Source organism: Crinia signifera, chromosome 5 (assembly GCF_055691185.1).
Source record: "Crinia signifera chromosome 5, ASM5569118v1, whole genome shotgun sequence".
In the NCBI taxonomy this organism is placed as follows: Eukaryota; Metazoa; Chordata; class Amphibia; order Anura; family Myobatrachidae; genus Crinia; species Crinia signifera.
Window position 1 is genome coordinate 204,326,740 of NC_139221.1, and position 19,346 is coordinate 204,346,085.

The 19,346-nt window shown below is 39.8% G+C and overlaps 1 protein-coding gene across 1 annotated transcript in view; it reads left to right on the top strand.

Annotated features, from left to right (window-relative positions):
* The window catches only part of LOC146005778 (protein PTHB1-like), a 489,046-nt gene that overhangs the window by 148,124 nt on the left and 321,576 nt on the right, over nt 1-19,346 (top strand). Inside the window, exon 9 of the mRNA XM_083145203.1 lies at nt 3,047-3,228. Coding sequence (XP_083001329.1) covers nt 3,047-3,228 — 182 coding nt within the window. The remainder of the gene's footprint in view (nt 1-3,046; nt 3,229-19,346) is intronic.

The window sequence follows — 19,346 nt, forward strand, 5'->3', positions numbered from 1 at the left end:
TAAAGACACAAGAAGCTAGAACGCATTTTGCAAATATTACTATAATGAGAACAATGGAATCCAAGACTCTTCCAAAACTTAAACAAAATCACACTCCAGTCTCTGGTCTGGCTGGTTTTGAATGATCATTAGTTATTAGGTATTTCAGTATCCTTGCATATAACCAGTACATGGTCCCTATGTGTTACTAGCATGTCTGTTTCCTGGTAAAACCTATGAGTAAGATTAACTTCAATCCTCCTTATTTCCTGTATTCCTCGACTTATACCAAGAGTCCCGAGCCAGATCCAAATAATACCAGAACTGTGACACTAATCCCGTGGTGATTAAACCTTAGCAGTAGATAGCCTCTTCCTATGGACCATGACTTTGGTTCCCAAACTTTTTTGAAGTAATTTGTGTTTATAACTCATCCTGTTTGTCCACATTTTGCCTATTATATTGGTCATAAATAGATTTTCCAGGGTGCCACGGCACACAGTTTGGGAACCACTGGACTGTAGAATTAGCCTTTATGTTGCTTCTGTTTCTGTATGTTTCAAAGAGGATGATTTCACTAGGATTAGATTCTTCACTAGCCTCCAAACTTTCAAGCATTCCCTGAAAACTTTCCTCTTCAGGCAAACCTGTCATATTTTCGCACCACACACATAACCCTCTTAGGCACTTATGTATTATATAGCTTCCCTCAAGACTTGCAGCTTGGTGGGACTGCTATGCTATTACTGGTGCCTGTACTTGTATTTCCTCTGTCACTATAAATTGTAAGTTTGCATCTGGGCCAGGGTTTAAAGTGGGAGGGAACGGTGTGGAAGTGAGTTCCACCACCTCTAATGGTGAGGTGGAATATTTTAGCCTCCACATTGGCCCTGCACAGTAATTCTCACAGAAAATCATTCTAGTTTGCAGGGGGGTGCCGAAAACCCTACCTAAAGCCCTGTCTCTGCCTAATGGGGGAGGGGAGGGGGAGTAATAAGGTGGCACCTCTGCATAACCACTTTAAGCCCTGAGCTGAGCCCTCCTACTTACAAGTCTGTCTGTTGTACCCTGTTTGTTCTATCACTGTCGACAATTGCAAAGCTCAACGGCGCTATATAAGGAACTATAAATAAATAGGATAATTCTCATTCTCAAAGGATGATCATATCTGTTTTTTTTTCACCTTGTTTGCACTTGCACTTTTAATACAGCATTGCCTTTGAGAAAACTGAACAACATACCTCTTTTCTCCTTTCCTAGATTGCTATTTTACTATTTCACCTTTGTATGCCCTCTCTAAAGCCCCATACACACTAAAGGATATAGAAGGACTTTCTGAGTGATATTTTTTACTTTATCTTCTAGTGTGTACACTCAATATCATTAACATTGCGTGATTCTGCGCATTCTAAATGACCCCTACCGTCAGCTGAACATGCAGGCCAAGTTGGCTATATAGCCAATGACCTGGGTGATATTATTAGCTATATTATTAACTATATCGGCGGTGACGGCCAGGGTTGTTTTCCAGCATCGGCTCACTTCGCTATAGTCAATTTTCCAGGCAGTGCCAATTTCTAAGAGCTCAGAATATGTAGAAGCAAAGCCAGGCAGCATCACCAACATGTTCCTAATGGGGACAAAAATAAAGTGCATTTTTTTCTCTAATCGTGAATAGTATCCTGCTATAGAGGGATTAGTATATATCACTGTGTGTGTAGTGATCAATATTAACAATACTAGTGTACTATAAATTGTCTGTTAATATTCTCACAGTCACAAACCATTCACTGCCACTTAAATATCAGAGAAATGTGTCTGTATCCAGCTGTATCACAAAATTGTTAGTAAGATTGCCATACTGCTGCTGCCTCATGCAGGTGAGTGGGGTACAGGGCACACAGTGGTCACAGCCAAGAAGGCAGTGCTGATAAGAGGGGGATGGCAAGAGGAGTGTGGACAGGTTCCCTCGTCTTAAGGGACACGGGCTCTGTAACTCGTAATCTTCTAATGATCGTTACAGTTAGTGCTCCTGATCAAAGCTGTATGATGTTGTCTTGTTTGTTTGCAGAATGAAATCATTTGTGACCATGGCTTTCGAGTTCCATCTGTAATTACCCACTTTTGGGAAATGACATACATACCAATAAAACTGTGATTGGTACAAGAAGATTACAAAATGGCAAATAATTACTTCTACTTACATATAAAGCCATCACTCTGACTACACCAACTTATATCTCTTTGCTTATCTCAAAATATATCCCCACCCGACATCTCTGCTCTGCACAAGATCTGCATCTTTCATCCACACTCATTACTCACTCCCACTTACACTTGCAGGATTTTTGTTAGGCAGCACCCACCTTATGGAATGCCCTTCACACTAAGACTCTCCTCTAGCCTCCAAAATTTCAAGCATTCCCTGAAAACTCACCTCTTCAGGCTAGCTTATAATATTCAGGACCCCCACACAACCTCCAGTAGCATTCATATCTAATTGCACCCCACCAGGACCGTCTAGTAATCTGATGGGACTGCCATGCCATGGAATTCTATCCTTATTTATCCCTCCTATTATCCCTATAGGTTGTAAGCTTGCGAGCAGGGCCCCCCTACCTCCATGTCAGTTTGTATCTACCCAGTTTGTTTAAACACTGTTGTCTCCAATTGTAAAGCGCAACCGAATATGCTGCGCTATATAAGAAACTGTAAATAAATAATAAATAAGGATTGAAAATTTCAATTAATAATTTTATCTTATTTTAATTGCCCATTCTTCAGCTCCAACTCCCACCCATTTTCTCTGTTTGATATTATACATTATGCTTTTCATACATTACTTTTTTCTCAAAAGTAAGCCAGCTACATGGTGTCATTTTAAAACACATTAATACAATTTTACGCATAGCAACATTATCTTTATATATGACCCCATCACCAAATTTGTCAGTAATGCAATACTACTCTAGGAACAGTTGGACATGAATTCCCTGGACTTCTGTGCATGTTGCATGTTTAGCAGTGTACATGTGTTTTTACAATAAATGATGTATTTCTCCCACAGAGACATGAAAGGAATCATAGTCACTCTAAGTGACAGTGGTCAGTTACAGTGCTCATATTTTGGAACAGACCCTTCTCTCTTTCAAGCTCCTAAAGTGGAATCTAGGGATGTTAATTATGAAAAACTTGATGTTGAAATGAGAGAACTCCAGAGAATTATTAAAGAGTCTACAAAAACACAAGGTACTGTATTTTGTCAGAATATTTCTCAAACGTAGTACAAAAATGCTGTAATCTGCAGCAACCAACAGATTTTAGCATTTTCTGTAAAGTGACAGCTAAATTATTCTTTGTGGCAATGTGTTTAAGTTACCGTTTTTATGTAATTATGCACTAGGTTTTATATTTTTATCCCAGTAATATTTAGATGGCTTATCTTCTGGAGTTCAATAATTTTATCTTTGTAAATTAAAATTAGATTAGATCACTCCAGTGCAGGTAAGACCAAATAAAGCACATGTTAGTCTAGTTTTGTATGTACTGTATGTTTACATTGTAACTAGTATTTTGGTCTTATGTCACAGAAGTTCTCCACTGTTCCCACCTCATCCTTTTTGTCTTCTGGTCTCCAATGTCTGCACTGTCCGTAATCCCCACCTCATATTTCTGTCCCTCTCCATATCTCCCGTTTCCTACTTGTGTCTTATCTCATTTGTTCATTCCCCTACCTCCTCTTCTACCAGGGCCGGATTATAATGGAGGCACAAGGGGTCAGTACCCCTGGGCTCCCCTGTGGTCGGCATGTATTTAAAAAAAAAAAAAAAAAAAAAAAAATATATATATATATTTTAGCTAAATGTTTTGTGCATGGGAGTGGGGTAGTGCTGCAGCTTCACCTATCTGCCAATGTGACAATGATTAATGGTGCTGAGCATCGGGAGCCAAGGCACACTGATTGCACAAGTGTGCTGTGCATTACTGGGAGTTGACTAAGTCCCATGACACTTTGCACAAGAGGGCAGAGGCTGAAACGTTTGTGCTGAGCTCTGATTGGTGGAGCTTCTCATGCATCTCCGGCCCATGGAGAACAGCAGCAGCTCAGTCATGGGAGAGGCAGCACCAGGACTGTTAGGTCTCCTACAGAGTAAGGTGCAGAGGGACAAACACAGGCTTTTCATGTGGTATGTCTGTATGTATGTGTGTATATATATATATATATATATATATATATATATATATATATATAAATATATATATATAGTTTTCAGCTCAAACAGGCACTGTCACTCCAGCGGTCTTGGTGCAAAAATCTTAAATTTATTGGGTGAACCGACGTTTCGGGTCTCCAAACGCCCCTTTTTCAAGGTGTACAATAACTAAATACTGTAAATGGTTATTGTACACCTTGAAAAAAAGGGGCGTTTGGAGCCCCGAAACGTCGGTTCACCCAATCAATTTAAGATTTCTGCACCAAGACCGCTGGAGTGACAGTGCCTGTTTGAGCTGAAAACTACACATCCTGTCTCCACCGAGCACCTGCGGCAGTTGCTTCTTATACACCGGGAGTGCCAGGCTGATCTGGAAAAAGTGGAGTTTCAGAGGGCGCTGAGATGGTGAAATGACTTTAATTCACATACATCATTTAATATATAAAATTAATAAAAATATCACATAAAAAAACCTATAAAGGTGTAACAATGTACATATAATATTATTTCAAGTACATAAATGATTGTAGTGGTATCTCTGGTGGATTGGTAAGTTCAGTCTGAAGCAAGAGGACCAACGCGTTTCATCATGAAAATGACTTCCTCAGGGGCAACAGTACAATCGATATAACTATGTGTTTATCCAATTGTAATAACCAGACACGTATTTCCAATAAGATCCAGAAAATGGGGCATCCAAAAACAACGCACAACACTGATTTTCTTCAAATAAATCTTGTATAGGTTCAGCAGTGTGAGAACCCTCCAAATTTAGAGTTCAGGGGGAAGGTGCTTACTGTATAACTCCACAACAGAGACTGCAGTCTGTTGTGGAGTTATTCAGTAAATACCCTGGGACCCCCGAAGGCTTAATCTGGCACTGTCTTTCTACTCACCTCTATCCTCATTCCCCATCGCTGTCATCTTTTTTTGTCCCCTCAGTCCACTGTCACATTCTCTCATCACCCATTCTCATTTATAAATTTTTTTTTTTTTTTCGTTTGGACACTGTTCCTATTCCTATAGTGTAGATATGTAATGCTGTACACTGTTCTACTGTGCCAGTAATATTTACTCCCTACAAGTAAAAGCCATATAGATTTCTGTAGTACCTTCAAATGACACAGGTCTGTCATATACATTTTGTAAAAATATGACACTTTTCCATAAATTTATACTGACATTTAAATGGGGTATTGGTCATAGGTTCGACTGTATGACGGTCGAAATACATGGGGTTGACCACTAAAGGTTAGCAGGGCTTAGGTGGGTACATGAGATAGGTCAACAGGGTTGGAATAGTCAAAAGCATTGGGTCAACAATGGGAAGGTTGACCCTCAAAAGATTTTTCACATTTTTTTTCACATTTTCTTTGTCCTGAATTTTAAAGTAAGTCGATATGGACAACGTATTAGTGTACCGCGTCCCCTTTTATGGTTCACTGCGCTCGCCATGCTTCGGGCACGGTGTCTTGCTGCACTCGCAACACTATTATATTCTACCTCCATGCCCTAGTAGATAGTGATATATGAAATACTGCCTGTCGGCACAAGTTGGCTAGAAAAGAAAACATGAAAAACTCATGTATATAATAAAGCTGTACTTTTTCTTGGTGTGTGTTTCTTTATTTTAACATTCTTTTTACAGGTGAACTACAAGTCTATGTGGGCCCATTAATGCCTTGCATGCTGGGACTTGTGGTTCGCCAAGTGCAGAGGAGACCTTCTGGGACTTTTTAATCTAATTTTACACTCATCAGCCCATCCTCCACCGCCCTGGGACACCGGGGACAGCCTGGGGCTTCAGTGTGTGTGTGTGTGTGTGTGTGTGTGTGTGTGGGGGGGGGGGGTGTTCTGACTTTCTCATGGACCCCCGTCCAGGGCTTGCCAGCCACGGTGCACATAGTGCGGCTGGGGGACCTTGTATAAAAAGTGTCCCCCTAGATGCCCTACATTACTAGCAAAGATGTACCCTGGAGTCCCGGCAACATGCTGGACGTGCAATAATGCCCCAGGCTCTCCGCTCCATATATGGTGGGAATGTACTGCTCTATGCCCAGTCTGGAATTTAGTGATTTCTCTATCTAAAGAAATTATAGGTTAGGAAGTGAGCTCCGATCCCACATTCTGGCTGCTGAACAAAATAGACTGTTCCATATCATCTTATAAAAAATCCTTACTGAAACATCTAAACAGCACGGCCAAAGCAGTCATCCCGGTCCACTGGAAGACTGCTACTCCTCCTACCATAGCAGAATGGTTCAAGCGTCTGGAGTTTTATATGTCCATGGAGGACTTATCCCTGACCGGCCCTTCTAACTATAAGGTATTCCAGACTATTTGGGCCCCCTGGCTCATATTTAAAGACTCCCTTTCCTTCTTAAACCATTCTAAGACATAATTATAATTAAACAGCAGACCTACAGTATCTTTTTGCTATCATACTCCCGGGCAACATCCTCTTTCCCCCTTTTTTCCCACCCTGTGTCCCCACCTCTACCTTTTCATTTCTCTCTCTGTGTTACCCATCCAGAATTGTATTGCGACTTGCTCAGGATTTTGTTTCGACTTGTTGTGACTCTAGCCTGAACATGTCTTCATTAATTACATTTTAATGTTTCTATAACTAATCTGCACTTGCTTTCTATGTAAACCGAAGACCTTGAGCAGAACATGTATCTAAGAGACTCATACGTATCTGCCGATGTGTAACCAATGTATCTGTGTTAATTTCTTTAAATAAAAATAAAAACTTTAATGCAAAAAAAAAGTGTCTGGCTGTGGAATGACACCGCTGGCTGTTGGTGTCCGACACTGGTTCGATAATACAGGGGACCCCCAGTTTTTTTGTCCCCAATATTTTTGGAACCAGGACTGGTCCGAGAGCCTGGTGCTGGTTTCTTACATACAGGGACCCCTACATATATTGTCCCTTGTATTTTTGAAACCAAGTCCAGCTCAATGAGCCCGGGGCAGGTTTGGCTCATGCCTTTTTTTTTTTTTACTAAACACATCCATGTCTAAATTATCATTACTTAAAAATCGCACATTTTCGGGTTCCGCTTCCGGGCTGATGGTGTGAGGACGCGGTTTGCGGAGCTCCGCTGATAACATCCACACCGTACCTTTTAACGGCCGCTTCTGGCCTCTATACTTCACAGCATCTCACACAGCACGTGAGTGATTCTCCCGATGGATAAATTCGTGACCCCCGTACAGCCTGGAGCCTCCGCCGGCCGGCAGGAGAAAAGACGCTCGGCATCCAATATGGCGCCCGACGCGGAGAACGAGCCTGATGCCTCCCTTCCCACTCCTAAGAAGGCAGCATCGGAGATAGACCCAGCAACAGCTCATAAGGTATGCAGACCTCCAGACTCTCCGGTGACTTTTGGAGAGGTTGTAGAGGCTATTAAGCAGACTATGACACCGCTTCTGCAACAAGCTGTTGCAGACATTACAGCCCAAATTGCCACACTTAATAACAGAATGCTTAAGGCTGAAAACGCTTTGATATCGGTCACACATGATTTAGAGGGACTGAAACAATCGTCGACATCAATGACTACTGACATCTCCCAAATATGGGATAAACTGGACGACGTCGAAAATAGATCAAGGAGAAACAATCTCCGTATAGTTGGCATCCCTGAAAATGTGAAAGGAACTGCTTTGGCGCATTTTGTGAGACACACTCTGCCTGAACTTTTAGATATTCAGCAAAACTGTACCGACTTGGTGATTGAACGTGTGCACAGGGTTGGCCCAGTGCCCACTCCTAACAAACCCAGGCCAAGAGTCACTTTATTTAAATGCCTCAACTACCTACATAAACAAGCTATGTGGACAGCTTCGCGTAAAATCAAAAATCTTACATGGGAAGGCCAGAAGCTTTTTATTTTTCAGGACTACTCCATGGAATTGACCAGGGCCCGCAAAGCTTTTTCCCCAATCTGCTCGAAACTCGTTGAAGATGGTCGCAGATTTGGTTTGTTATATCCAGCTCGTTTAAGAATTTATGAAGGCAATTCCCACAAAGACTTCCTCAACCCACGTGAAGCTCAAGCGTTCCTTCGAGATTTGGCGGACCGACGCAGTCAAGACATCAGTGACCCTCCGGCCTCCGGTCATCCACCGTGAGATTATCACCTTATAAAACGGTTAAATTGTAGTATCAACACTTAGATTGCTGGATAAAACCATGCCCTAACATTGCATCTTAAATTTCAGGTCTCCTTCTTTTTCTATGCTATGTTGTTATAATTGGATTATTAGCTAGACGATTAGTGTTCTTCTGGCCTTCAGCCTACTGCATATATACGTTATCTTTCAACTACCACTACTTCATACGGTTTATACCTAGGAAAAATGAAAAATAACAACAAAAAAAAAAAAAAACATAAAAAATAGAAAAGATTACAAAAAGGAATGGGGGGATAGGGAGAGAGAACGGGTAAGGAGATCCTTATGTAACAAATAGTTTGTTTAGTTTTACGGGTGCCCATTTCCCTTTCTTTCTCTTCTACCTAACCTAACTTTGATTTATACGGATAAATAGTTTACCATGATACAATTCATGGTAGAGGCTCTTGGGATTACAAGAAGATATAATTACCACCTATATAGCTTGATTTTTAGGGGTTCATCGCAATAATAATTTTATATGATGCATACTTATGGTTGGTTTAAGGTGGAGGATGTTTCGACGGAGTGTTATCTCCTATTCTTCACACTGTTCGCAAGTTCCCGGAATTTGTTAGCTAATATTGTGTTTTCTTTCTTTTTTACTATGTTTTTCTTTAATCAGGAAGCCAAAATTCACAGGTCCTCCAATTCTCCTTTAGAGTTAGACCATTTTTATAGTTTCAGTCTCTTTGGAGGATCCTCTGAATCTTATTGGATGCTAGCAGGATTGCTATTTTTTATGTCATTTTTGTGTTTTTTTATGTATGTACCCCCCCAGTCTATGTCTCTTTCTCCTATCCCTCTTTCCTATTGTGTACACTGGATGTCCATTGTTCAACTAGATTGTCTTGACATGATCCTATTATATTTATCGAAATGGGTACTCTTCATATAGGTTCGCTAAACGTGGGGGGAATTAATTCCCCTATGAAAAGAAGAAAAATTTTAACCTACCTCAAGAAGCAGAATATCCAAGTCGCTATGCTACAGGAAACGCACCTGGTCCCCAAGGAAGTCTTGAAGCTGAACTCATTGGGTTGGCAGGTACTGGGGTCTAGTCCATTCTCCTCCAAGGCCAGGGGGGTTGTGATTCTTATTCAAAGGAATATCCCACACACAGTCTCAGATATTATGACTGACCAAAATGGCCGTTATCTTATTTTAGATTTGACTCTGGGAACTCGTAAATTTACGTTGTGTAATGTCTATGCACCCAATGTTTACTCCAAAAAATTTTTCCAGCACCTCATGGCAAGGTTAACTCCAAAAATTTCTGACTCTTTAATAGTGAGCGGAGATTTTAATTTAATTTCCTCCCCAGAACTCGATAGATCTAACCCTTATTCCAGAACACACACATTACCTAGATTAGGTATTAACACATTTACTTCCGGACTCCAGCTGCTTGATATCTGGAGGGTACTCCATCCGATAGAAAAAGATTATTCATGCCTTTCGGCAGCACATAATACATTGTCGAGGATAGATTATATTTTTACCTCTGCTTCTTTACTCCCATTAGTCACAGACTCTCAAATGGCCCCTATTGTGCTTTCGGACCATGCTCTAATCTCTGTATCTATAGACATTCCAATTTTTAGCCCAAAGTCCTGTAACTGGAAATTTCCCTCCTATTTAATAAATTCTAGAAGGTTCAAACAATATGTGGAGAGCTCCTGGCGAGACTATTTAGCTGATAATGTACAGCATCTAGAGGAAGACCCCATTTTATTTTGGATGACAGCTAAATCTGTTATAAGAGGAAATCTAATTTCATATGTATTGAAAATGAGAAAAGAATATTCCAAAACTTATGTAGGACTGCAAGAAGCCCTTACCTCAGCCTTTCAGCAATTTAAATCTAATTCTACTGATTCCAATAAACAAATTTACACTTTAGCCAAAACCAACTTTGATCATTATGTCCAATCGTTAGGAGATCGTCACTTATTTGGGGTAAATTATAAATTTCACAAGTTCGGTAATAAAGTGGGAAAACTACTGACAAATCTACTAAAGGGAACACGTACTCCAGCAGTTGTCCAGCCCCTTTATAAATCGACTGGTGAAAAAACAGTATCAAATACTGAAATAGTAGCGGTTTTACGGGAGTTCTATTCAGACTTATATTCTGGCCCTCCCTCGTATAGCTCATCCTTGGAGGAAACTCCATCTATTCCTGCTAAGTTGTGGGATTCCCTATCATACCCTCAGATTACACAAACACAGGGAGAGGCACTGACTTCACCGATATGCCTACTGGAAGTAGAAACGGCAATCAAGAATCTCAAAAATGAAAAAGCCCCTGGCCCTGACGGGTTTAGTAGCGAGTTTTATAAACTACTCTCCCCTCACATTGGCCCCTCCCTTGTTTTAGTTCTTAACTCTCTATTAAAGCAATCTTCTCCCCCCTCATTCTTCAATTTGGCTACCTTAAAAGTCCTACCTAAACCGGGCAGAGATCTTGCGTCCCCTGGCTCATATAGGCCTATTTCTCTCCTCAATTTAGATTATAAATTATTGACAAAAATCTTAGCAGACCGCCTCAAACTAATTTTACCTCAGATAATACACCAAGACCAAACAGGATTCATTATGGGAAGACACTCCGAGGTAAATGTGAGACGTGTTCTCGCAGCTACATATGTGTCTGATTTGGGAACACCCTTCTCCGCGTCCAACTTGATTTTATCGTTGGACGCGGAGAAGGCTTTTGATTTAGTTGAGTGGTCGCATCTCTATAACACACTTTTTAAATTTGGTTTCCCACAACAATTTATTCAATACTTACAGTGCTTATATAGCAAACCACACACAGCGATTATCAGTAATGGGGTAAAGTCGGACACATTTGAGATTAAAAAGGGAACAAGACAAGGCTGTCCCTTATCCCCATTACTGTTCGCAGTTGCCCTTGAGCCATTAGCAATAGCCCTTAGAGAGTCAAAAAAATTTCAAGGTATAAAGGTGGGGCAGAAAGAACTTAAATTGTCCCTTTTCGCGGACGATATGATTCTATTTATATCTGAACCTCGCACTTCCATCCCTGAAATTCTCAGTCTTATTAATTCATTTGGGGCATTTTCGGGGTACAAAATTAACCTGAATAAGTCTGAAATTTTGTTCTTCCACAACACAACTGACGACATAAAACAATACTTGTCAACTTTACCCTTTGTAACTACAGATAAGGAGGTTAAATATCTTGGAGTTAAAATCACTGCGAAATTTAATGAATTATATTCGAAAAACTTTACGCCCACCATAAATAAGATCTCTTCGCTCCTCACAGGCTGGCAACTCCTTCCTTTATCATTGCTCGGCAGAGTAGCGGTGATTCAAAGTATTATTTTTCCAAAAAATTTTTATCTAATACAAAAGCTACCCCTGAGTCTATCCAAAAAGGATATTAGCATACTTAATAAGATGTTTACTGCCTTTCTATGGCGAGGGAAAAAACCTAAGATAGCGCTCAGGAATTTAGCATTACCAAGAAAACTAGGCGGGCTTGGTATTCCAGATCTAAAGATGTATCATCATGCTACTCAATTTAGATTGATTGCTGATTGGCTGACAGGGTCACATCTCTTCACTGACACCTTACTAGATGAAGCACTGCTCTATCCTTTCTCGCCAGGTGCCCTTCTACATTCTAAGAGAATCTCCATACCTAAGATTATTCGAGACAATCCTTTTTTTAACATTGTATATAACTCTTGGAGGAGCATAAATAAATCATTGGGAAGTAACTTTCTGGAATCTAAATTTTTACCAATCTGGGGAAATCCTTCCTTTACTCCCTCTCTCCACAATTCCAAATTCAAACTGTGGCATGACAGGGGAATCACCTCGTCTTCCAAGGTATTCGATCCGGGGGGAAGATTTTGACATTTTCTGCTTTATGTGAGGAGTATGGACTAGATCCCAAACATTTTTATATGTACCTGCAGTTGCGCCACTATCTTTTGTCTCTGGCAACACACCCCACCCCTTCAGGTGTGAAGCCTTCTTCAAGAATAAATGACTTATTATCTTTGTGTACCAGACGGCCCTATAGTATTAAATATCTATATGTAAATCTTTTAGAACCGGTTTCGGAGGCTTGTTGGAACAAATTATTCCAGAAATGGAAAAGATATTACCCTTCTCTTACGTCTGTAAATGAACTTAGTACTTTCCATGATAAAACATTGAAGATTCTTAGTTCAGCCTATCTGCAAGAAGCACATTTTTGTACAATTCAAATAGCATATATAGCACCAGTAAGATATGCACACTTTTCTCCTAACAATTCGAGTCAATGCTTAAAATGCCATATTTCATCAGCATCATATCTACATTGCTTCTGGGAATGTGGTTGTGTCAAACGTTTCTGGAATAAATTGATCAATTTCATAAACGGTTCCCTGAAGCTTCGAGTTTCAGCAAACCTTACGGCTTGCTTATTTTGTAACTTTAATACCTGGGACCTAGGGGCCAAGAGATCTTTGTTAATCCCCATTTTATCGGTAATTATGACATTAACAAAGAAAACTATTCTGTCTAAATGGTTATCATCAAAAGCTCCAATGGTAGAGGAAGTCAAAAATAAATTACTACAATTTTTATATTTTGACAGGAAAAAAGCTTCCTCTGCTGAGGACGCTGAAAAAGGAGTAATAGCCTTTTATAAAAAATGGGGGATTTACATAGACAACCTTCACAATGATATCAAAGAATATATTTTTAAAATATTTCGCCATACAGAATGGTTCTTATTAAGACAAATTCTGGTTGAATCTCCCTCATCTGTTCCTCCCACTAACCCTAGTCCTTTTCATACCAGCTTATAAATGTCTTATTATATCTAAGGCTATTAGTACTCAATTTCTTGTTAAGAAAAATAGAAAGTCAATCTTAGAGCTTATAATTGTTTGATGTTTATATCTGGCCTCCCCTTCCCTCCCCTCCTTTCCCTATGTGTTTCTAGTCTTTTGTCTTTTATTCATATTCTGTCTATTCTGGTTTTGTGTTTTACTTGATTTACCTTATTCTTTTTCGTACCCTTTCCCATTTTGGATTAGATCCCGACTCGCATTTATATATAGATACAGGAATGTACGTTTGAGAATTGTAACTGGTTTTTTTTTTAGTATAATCTAATCTGTAAAAATGATTTGTGTTCAGAATACTATTTCGTAACTCTTGTTATCTATTTATCGATGCTTTAACTTCGGCCTGCGAGCCAAACTCTTGAAGAAAAAAGAATGGGACTACTACCAATATACTCTCATTTCATAATATTATTTTATTTTTGTCAATTGTTTGTCAATTGTATGTCTTAAGAAAACTTTAATAAAAAGATTTGAAAAAAAAAAATCGCACATTTTCGTTATTGATAAACGCACATTTTCGTTACCAAAAATTGCACTAAATCGCATTCTAATTCCTTATTTGTCTAATAAAATTGCACCCTATTACACTAGTGATTTTCACACAAAAATTGCAAATGTTGCATGTTCGATTTCACACCCTATTACAGCTCGCTTTAAATAGTAGTAAAGTGACTAGTTCTAATTTGTCGATACATTGTATTGACATTATACTGTAGTCCAAGATTTCATCCCATACTTCTCTCCAGATTTTTACTTGTACTGTATTGATGTTATTGGACCGGTGCAAAAGTGCAACATTTAGCACAACATCAATGAGGCCTTTTAACAAAGTCATCATCAAGTCTGAAATCTGTGTCGTCATGCAAAGGCTGTTCGTATGCTACATTCCCATCTAGTTATTTTATGCGCCTAAAAGAAGTTACATTTAGCTATAGTTCGCACAAAACTCAACTGCTAGGATCATAAATGGATAACATGGTGATCTCATGCTCCTTTTTTACAAAATGGAGGTTGCACAAGGCTCCCATGCTTCTTGTGTGGATTGCACAAGCGAGTGAACAGAAATACAATGGCCAATCAGAGCTTGTTTAAATCTTAGATACAAAAATGTTGACTAGGAAAGGTTGGTTGACACCAAAAAGCCCTCCTAACTTGTCTTCAAGTGAAACTAGTACTTATGAAGCAGTTGGTGAAAGTGAGACCAGACATTGGAAAACTCCTAAAAGATAATGAAAGTATGAAAAAAAAATGGAAACTGTTGAACAAGAAGCTTGAAATTATTTTAAGGAAGTAGTAAAGAAGCTCTTGGAGATGCCAACTACAATCAAATATTGGAAAACCTGCTAGAAAAGTAAAAAGCATTCGATTTTTCAATGTGCTTTAAACAGACCTTTCTGAATTAAAACTTTAAAGATGTTAGTGATGAGAAATTAGAAAAATTCTACCCAAGCTTAAAGGAGAAGCAGGATGAAAAGTCAACATGATGGGATAATATTGTTGGATACTGGAGTGTATATTCATGCTTGAACACAGGTGATTTAATTAGTATCTCAGGCAGTTTGATTAGACCATCTTTGCACAAGTGCGGATATCCTTTAATACTTTGCTGTTTGGGTGCATTAGGGGACTGAATTTTGAAAAACCTGGTATAGAAGAACAAGTACCAAGCAAAGTTCGAAAGCAATCATGTTTAATTCAAATCATCAAGTACCACAAACCATTTCATTAATCATGCAAAGATGAGTTAATCTATTTGGTGGGTTGAGTATTATTCTACCCATTTCCTCAAAACATGGACTTATTGGGAACACTTGAGGGTTGATATTGAGAACCAATGCTTAAAAGTGCTAAAAAAAAACACATATATTTAAGTAGTAAAAATTAATATTTACTTTTTGTGGGGTTTCAGAATATTTTTATTACTATTACTATTTCACCAGAATATACATGAATAAGATATTTTTCCATATATTAATATCCATTTTGTAAAAAATCCTTACCTCAGAGAAAAATCATTCTTGAAATAAGCATACTAAATAATTGCAGTCAATTTTCAGTGAACCAAATGTTACAGGCATGTGGTATTAGTGAGACTAAATTACCACTTCTAAAATAGAATTGAGGTTATTCAGATCTGATCGCAGTACAAATTTGTTCTCAAAATGGGCAAAACCATGTGCACTGCAGGTGGGGCAGATGTAACATGTATAGCGAGAGTTAGATTTGTGTGTTATTTTGTTTCTGTGCAGGGTAAATACTGGCTGCAGTATTTTATTTTTACACTGCAATTTAGATTTCAGTTTCAACAAACCCCAACCAAATTTAACTCTCTCTACGCGTGTTACATCTGCCCAACCTGCAGTGAACATGGTTTTGCCCATTTTGATAACAAATTTGGGTACTGGTTTCCTATCTGGGCGCCCGTCGCGGGCATCGCGGGTACATTTATGTATGGCCGCGACGCGACCGACGCGATGCCCGCGATTTCCCATTGAAACCAATGTTAAACTTGGAAATCGTGTCGGTCGCGTCGCGGCCGGCCATAAATGCACCCGCGATGCCCGCGACGCGATGCTCACGGTTTCCCATAGGAATCAATGTAAAAAGCCGCGATGGACCCGATTTTACTGTTAAATGCCTCAATCCACCCGATTTGTCCATAGGAATCAATGTTAAATGGGCCACAGAGCCCATTAACCCTTAAATATCCCCCCCAAATTTTGACGCCACCCCACGATCGACGCCAACCCGAAGCGTGGCGAGCGCAGCGAGCCCGCGAGGGGCGGCGGTACGCGTCCTCCGACCTTTTCATGCCCTACTATCCACTAGGGCGTGGTGTGAGAATATAATAGTGTGGCGAGCGCAGCGAGCCACCGAGCCCGAAGCGTGGCGAGCGGACGCGGATACCTTCACAGTTATGCGCGTCCCCTCGCGGCCTTCACAGTGAAGGTATCCGCGTCCCCTCGCGGGGCTCGCTGCGCTCGCCACGCTTCGGGCTCGGTGGCTCGCTGCGCTCGCCACACTATTATATTCTCACACCACGCCCTAGTGGATAGTAGGGCATGAAAAGGTCGGAGGACGCGTACCGCCGCCCCTCGCGGGCTCGCTGCGCTCGCCACGCTTCGGGTTGGCGTCGATCGAGGGGTGGCGTCAAAATTTGGGGGGGACATTTAAGGGTTAATTGGGCCTAATTCAGGGTTATTATGGCCAAATCGGGTCAATTGAGCCATTTAACAGTGAAATCGCGGTCAATCAGCCTTTTTTAACATTGTTCCCTATGGGAAAATCGCGGTGATCGCGGTCATCGCGGGCATCGCGACCATCCAATTTTACCCGCGATGCCCGCGATGACCGCGATGACCGCGATTTTTACCCCCGATCAACGCGATTTTGATCGTGGGCGCCCAGATAGGAAACAAGTACCCAAATTTGCACTGCGAACAGATCTGAATAAGGGCCATTACCAGAAATCAGAGGAGCTTTTTTGTACCAGGGATGGGAAAAGAGTATGGAGAATGAAAGGAACTGCTCATGATCCAAAACATACCACTTTATCAGTGAAGCATGGTGGTGGTAGTGACATGGCATGGGCATGTATGGCTGCCAATGAAACTGGTTCCCTTGTATTTATAGATAATGTGATTGCTGACAAAAGCAGCAGGATGAATTTTGAAGTGTTTCAGGCAATATAATCTGCTCATATTCAGTCAAATGCTTCAGAACTCATTGGACGGCGCTTCACAGTGCAGATGGACAATGACCTGAAGCATACTGCAAAAGCAACCAAAGAGTTTTTTTTAAGGCAAATAAGTGGAATGTTATGCAATGGCCAATTCAATCACCTGACCTGAATCCGACTGAGCATGCATTTCACTTGATGAAGACAAAAATGAAGGTAAAATGCCCCAAGAACAAGCAGGAACTGAAGACATTTGCAGTAGATGCCTGGAAGAGCATCAGGAGGGAAGAAACCCAGCTTCTGGTGATGTCTATGCGTTCCAGACTTCAGGCTGTAATTGACTGCAAAGGAATTGCAACAAAGTATTAAAAAGTGAAAGTCTGATTTAGGATTCGTTTTTCCCATTACTTTTGGTCCCTTAAAAAGTGTGAGGCACATATAGAAACCGTTGTAATTCCTACACTGTTCTCCAGATTTGGATGTAAATTAAAGCTGAAAGTCTGCAGTTAGAGCCCAAAATATTTAAATTGGGTTGATGTCCCAATGTTTATGGACCTGACTGTATATATAAATAATATATATTTAAATATATAGTTTTTTTCTTAACTGTCCCTTTGAATAAGCCTGATGGTCTTAGTGTACATTTTGGATGCCCATCAACCACAGTAAGATGATCTCTTTCAGAGAAACTAACATTTTACACGTTACACTTTATTTTTTGCTCTTGTGTATTTCAGATATGTAAGTGTAATTTGATTAATTCTACATTGTGCAGTGTTTATTAACTCAAAGTCAACTCTCCAACTTAATAAAGACGTGTCGTCAAGTGTTTTAATTCTCAAGCATTAAACATGGCACATTGAATGGATGCTAATTATTTTTATTAAATCTGCTTTTCTTGCTAAGTTTCCAGAGCCAAGTACTTTACAAGGCATCCTCAACATAAAATTCTACTGAGGTTTAAATGCCAAACATCTACTAAAATACTTCATTAAGTCATTGAATGCTGGTGCTCCTCCCCACTGCTGCTCAGCAGGCGTCTCTCTCCAAAAATGATCATTCTGAGAGTATGTTCTGGCACTATACGTTATGTGTCTGGTTCATTTTGAGTAACCATGTCTGTTATTTTATTGTAAGTACTTTTAAATTGATGACAGATAAGAGCCATTGGGCCACCTGCTTTGCCAGTGTGACTATTTTGTTGTAAAACTTGAAAAAAAAAAATTGGTATAGTTTATTTTAAACTTATCCAGGACCTGGACTATTTTTGGTTTATTATTTAATTTTAGGGTTTTTCATATGCAGTTTTGTCAGGGCATACATACTAACATCTTTGCAATGATTAATAAGTATCATATGAATTTCCTATTTATAAAAGGCTAAACACCTTTTATTAATAAGCAATTCAGGGGTGTTCAGATGACAAAGATTTTTCTAATTGGATAATACTCTTGTAAACTGAATCATTCCTTTGTTTCAGTCATAGAAGTTGAGTGGAGTAGTGATCCATCTTTGCACCGCCTTTATGACTAGTTGAAGATTTATTGTTAGGCATGATAGTTTATACATTGGGGAAAACACTCCCAGAAGTCAAGGTTCACAGCAAACACCATCTTTATTTGTGTACAAATTATAAAAACTGCCTCAGCCACTCGCAAAATGGCATAATTCATTCTGAAGTAGTAAAGTATGCAATATAAATAGTTGTGGAATATCTCCTGTAAACAACCTGGGCATACATTTTAGTCCTGTTGGAAAAACACGAATGATTAATGTCTAAGGAAAAATTTAATTAGAGGCAATGTGCTGTAAGATATCCCACACTGTTCTGCTGTGCTCTTGTTGCTGAGTACTTAGGCTGAATATGGCAAGTTTTTCTGTGGACCTTTGTTACTAGCTAATATATATCCCTGCTGAGCCATCTAATCAAATTGCCTCATTTGTGTTTACAATACAGGGGCAAAATCATACTACTTTATACAGATAACTTTTTTGTGTGTCAATTGCACTAAGATAATTTGTAAAATTGTATGATGTTTGTCTTGCTTAAATTAAAAATCAAGTATCAGCCATAGACTCAAGTGCAAGCACAAACTGGATTTTTCATGTTTCTCTGAATCCACCTGGAGGATACTGCCAGCATATGGTTGTCCTAAGGGTGAAGGAGATAGCTTTTAATAGGTAAAAGGGTAAGGTGCAAAAAAGTAAGACTAGATGCTTACAAAAACCAAAGGTGAATTAATTTTACCCTAGATGGATTCTGAGAAATCATACATGGTGCGTTTTGCGGGTGCAATGCGATGCGCGATCCCGGGCACATCCCGTCGCACAGTTCCAAAAGTATGTGCTATACATACTTTTTAAACTAGGTCCCGATCGCATCGCATGCAAATCGCATGCAATTTTGTGTGCGATGAG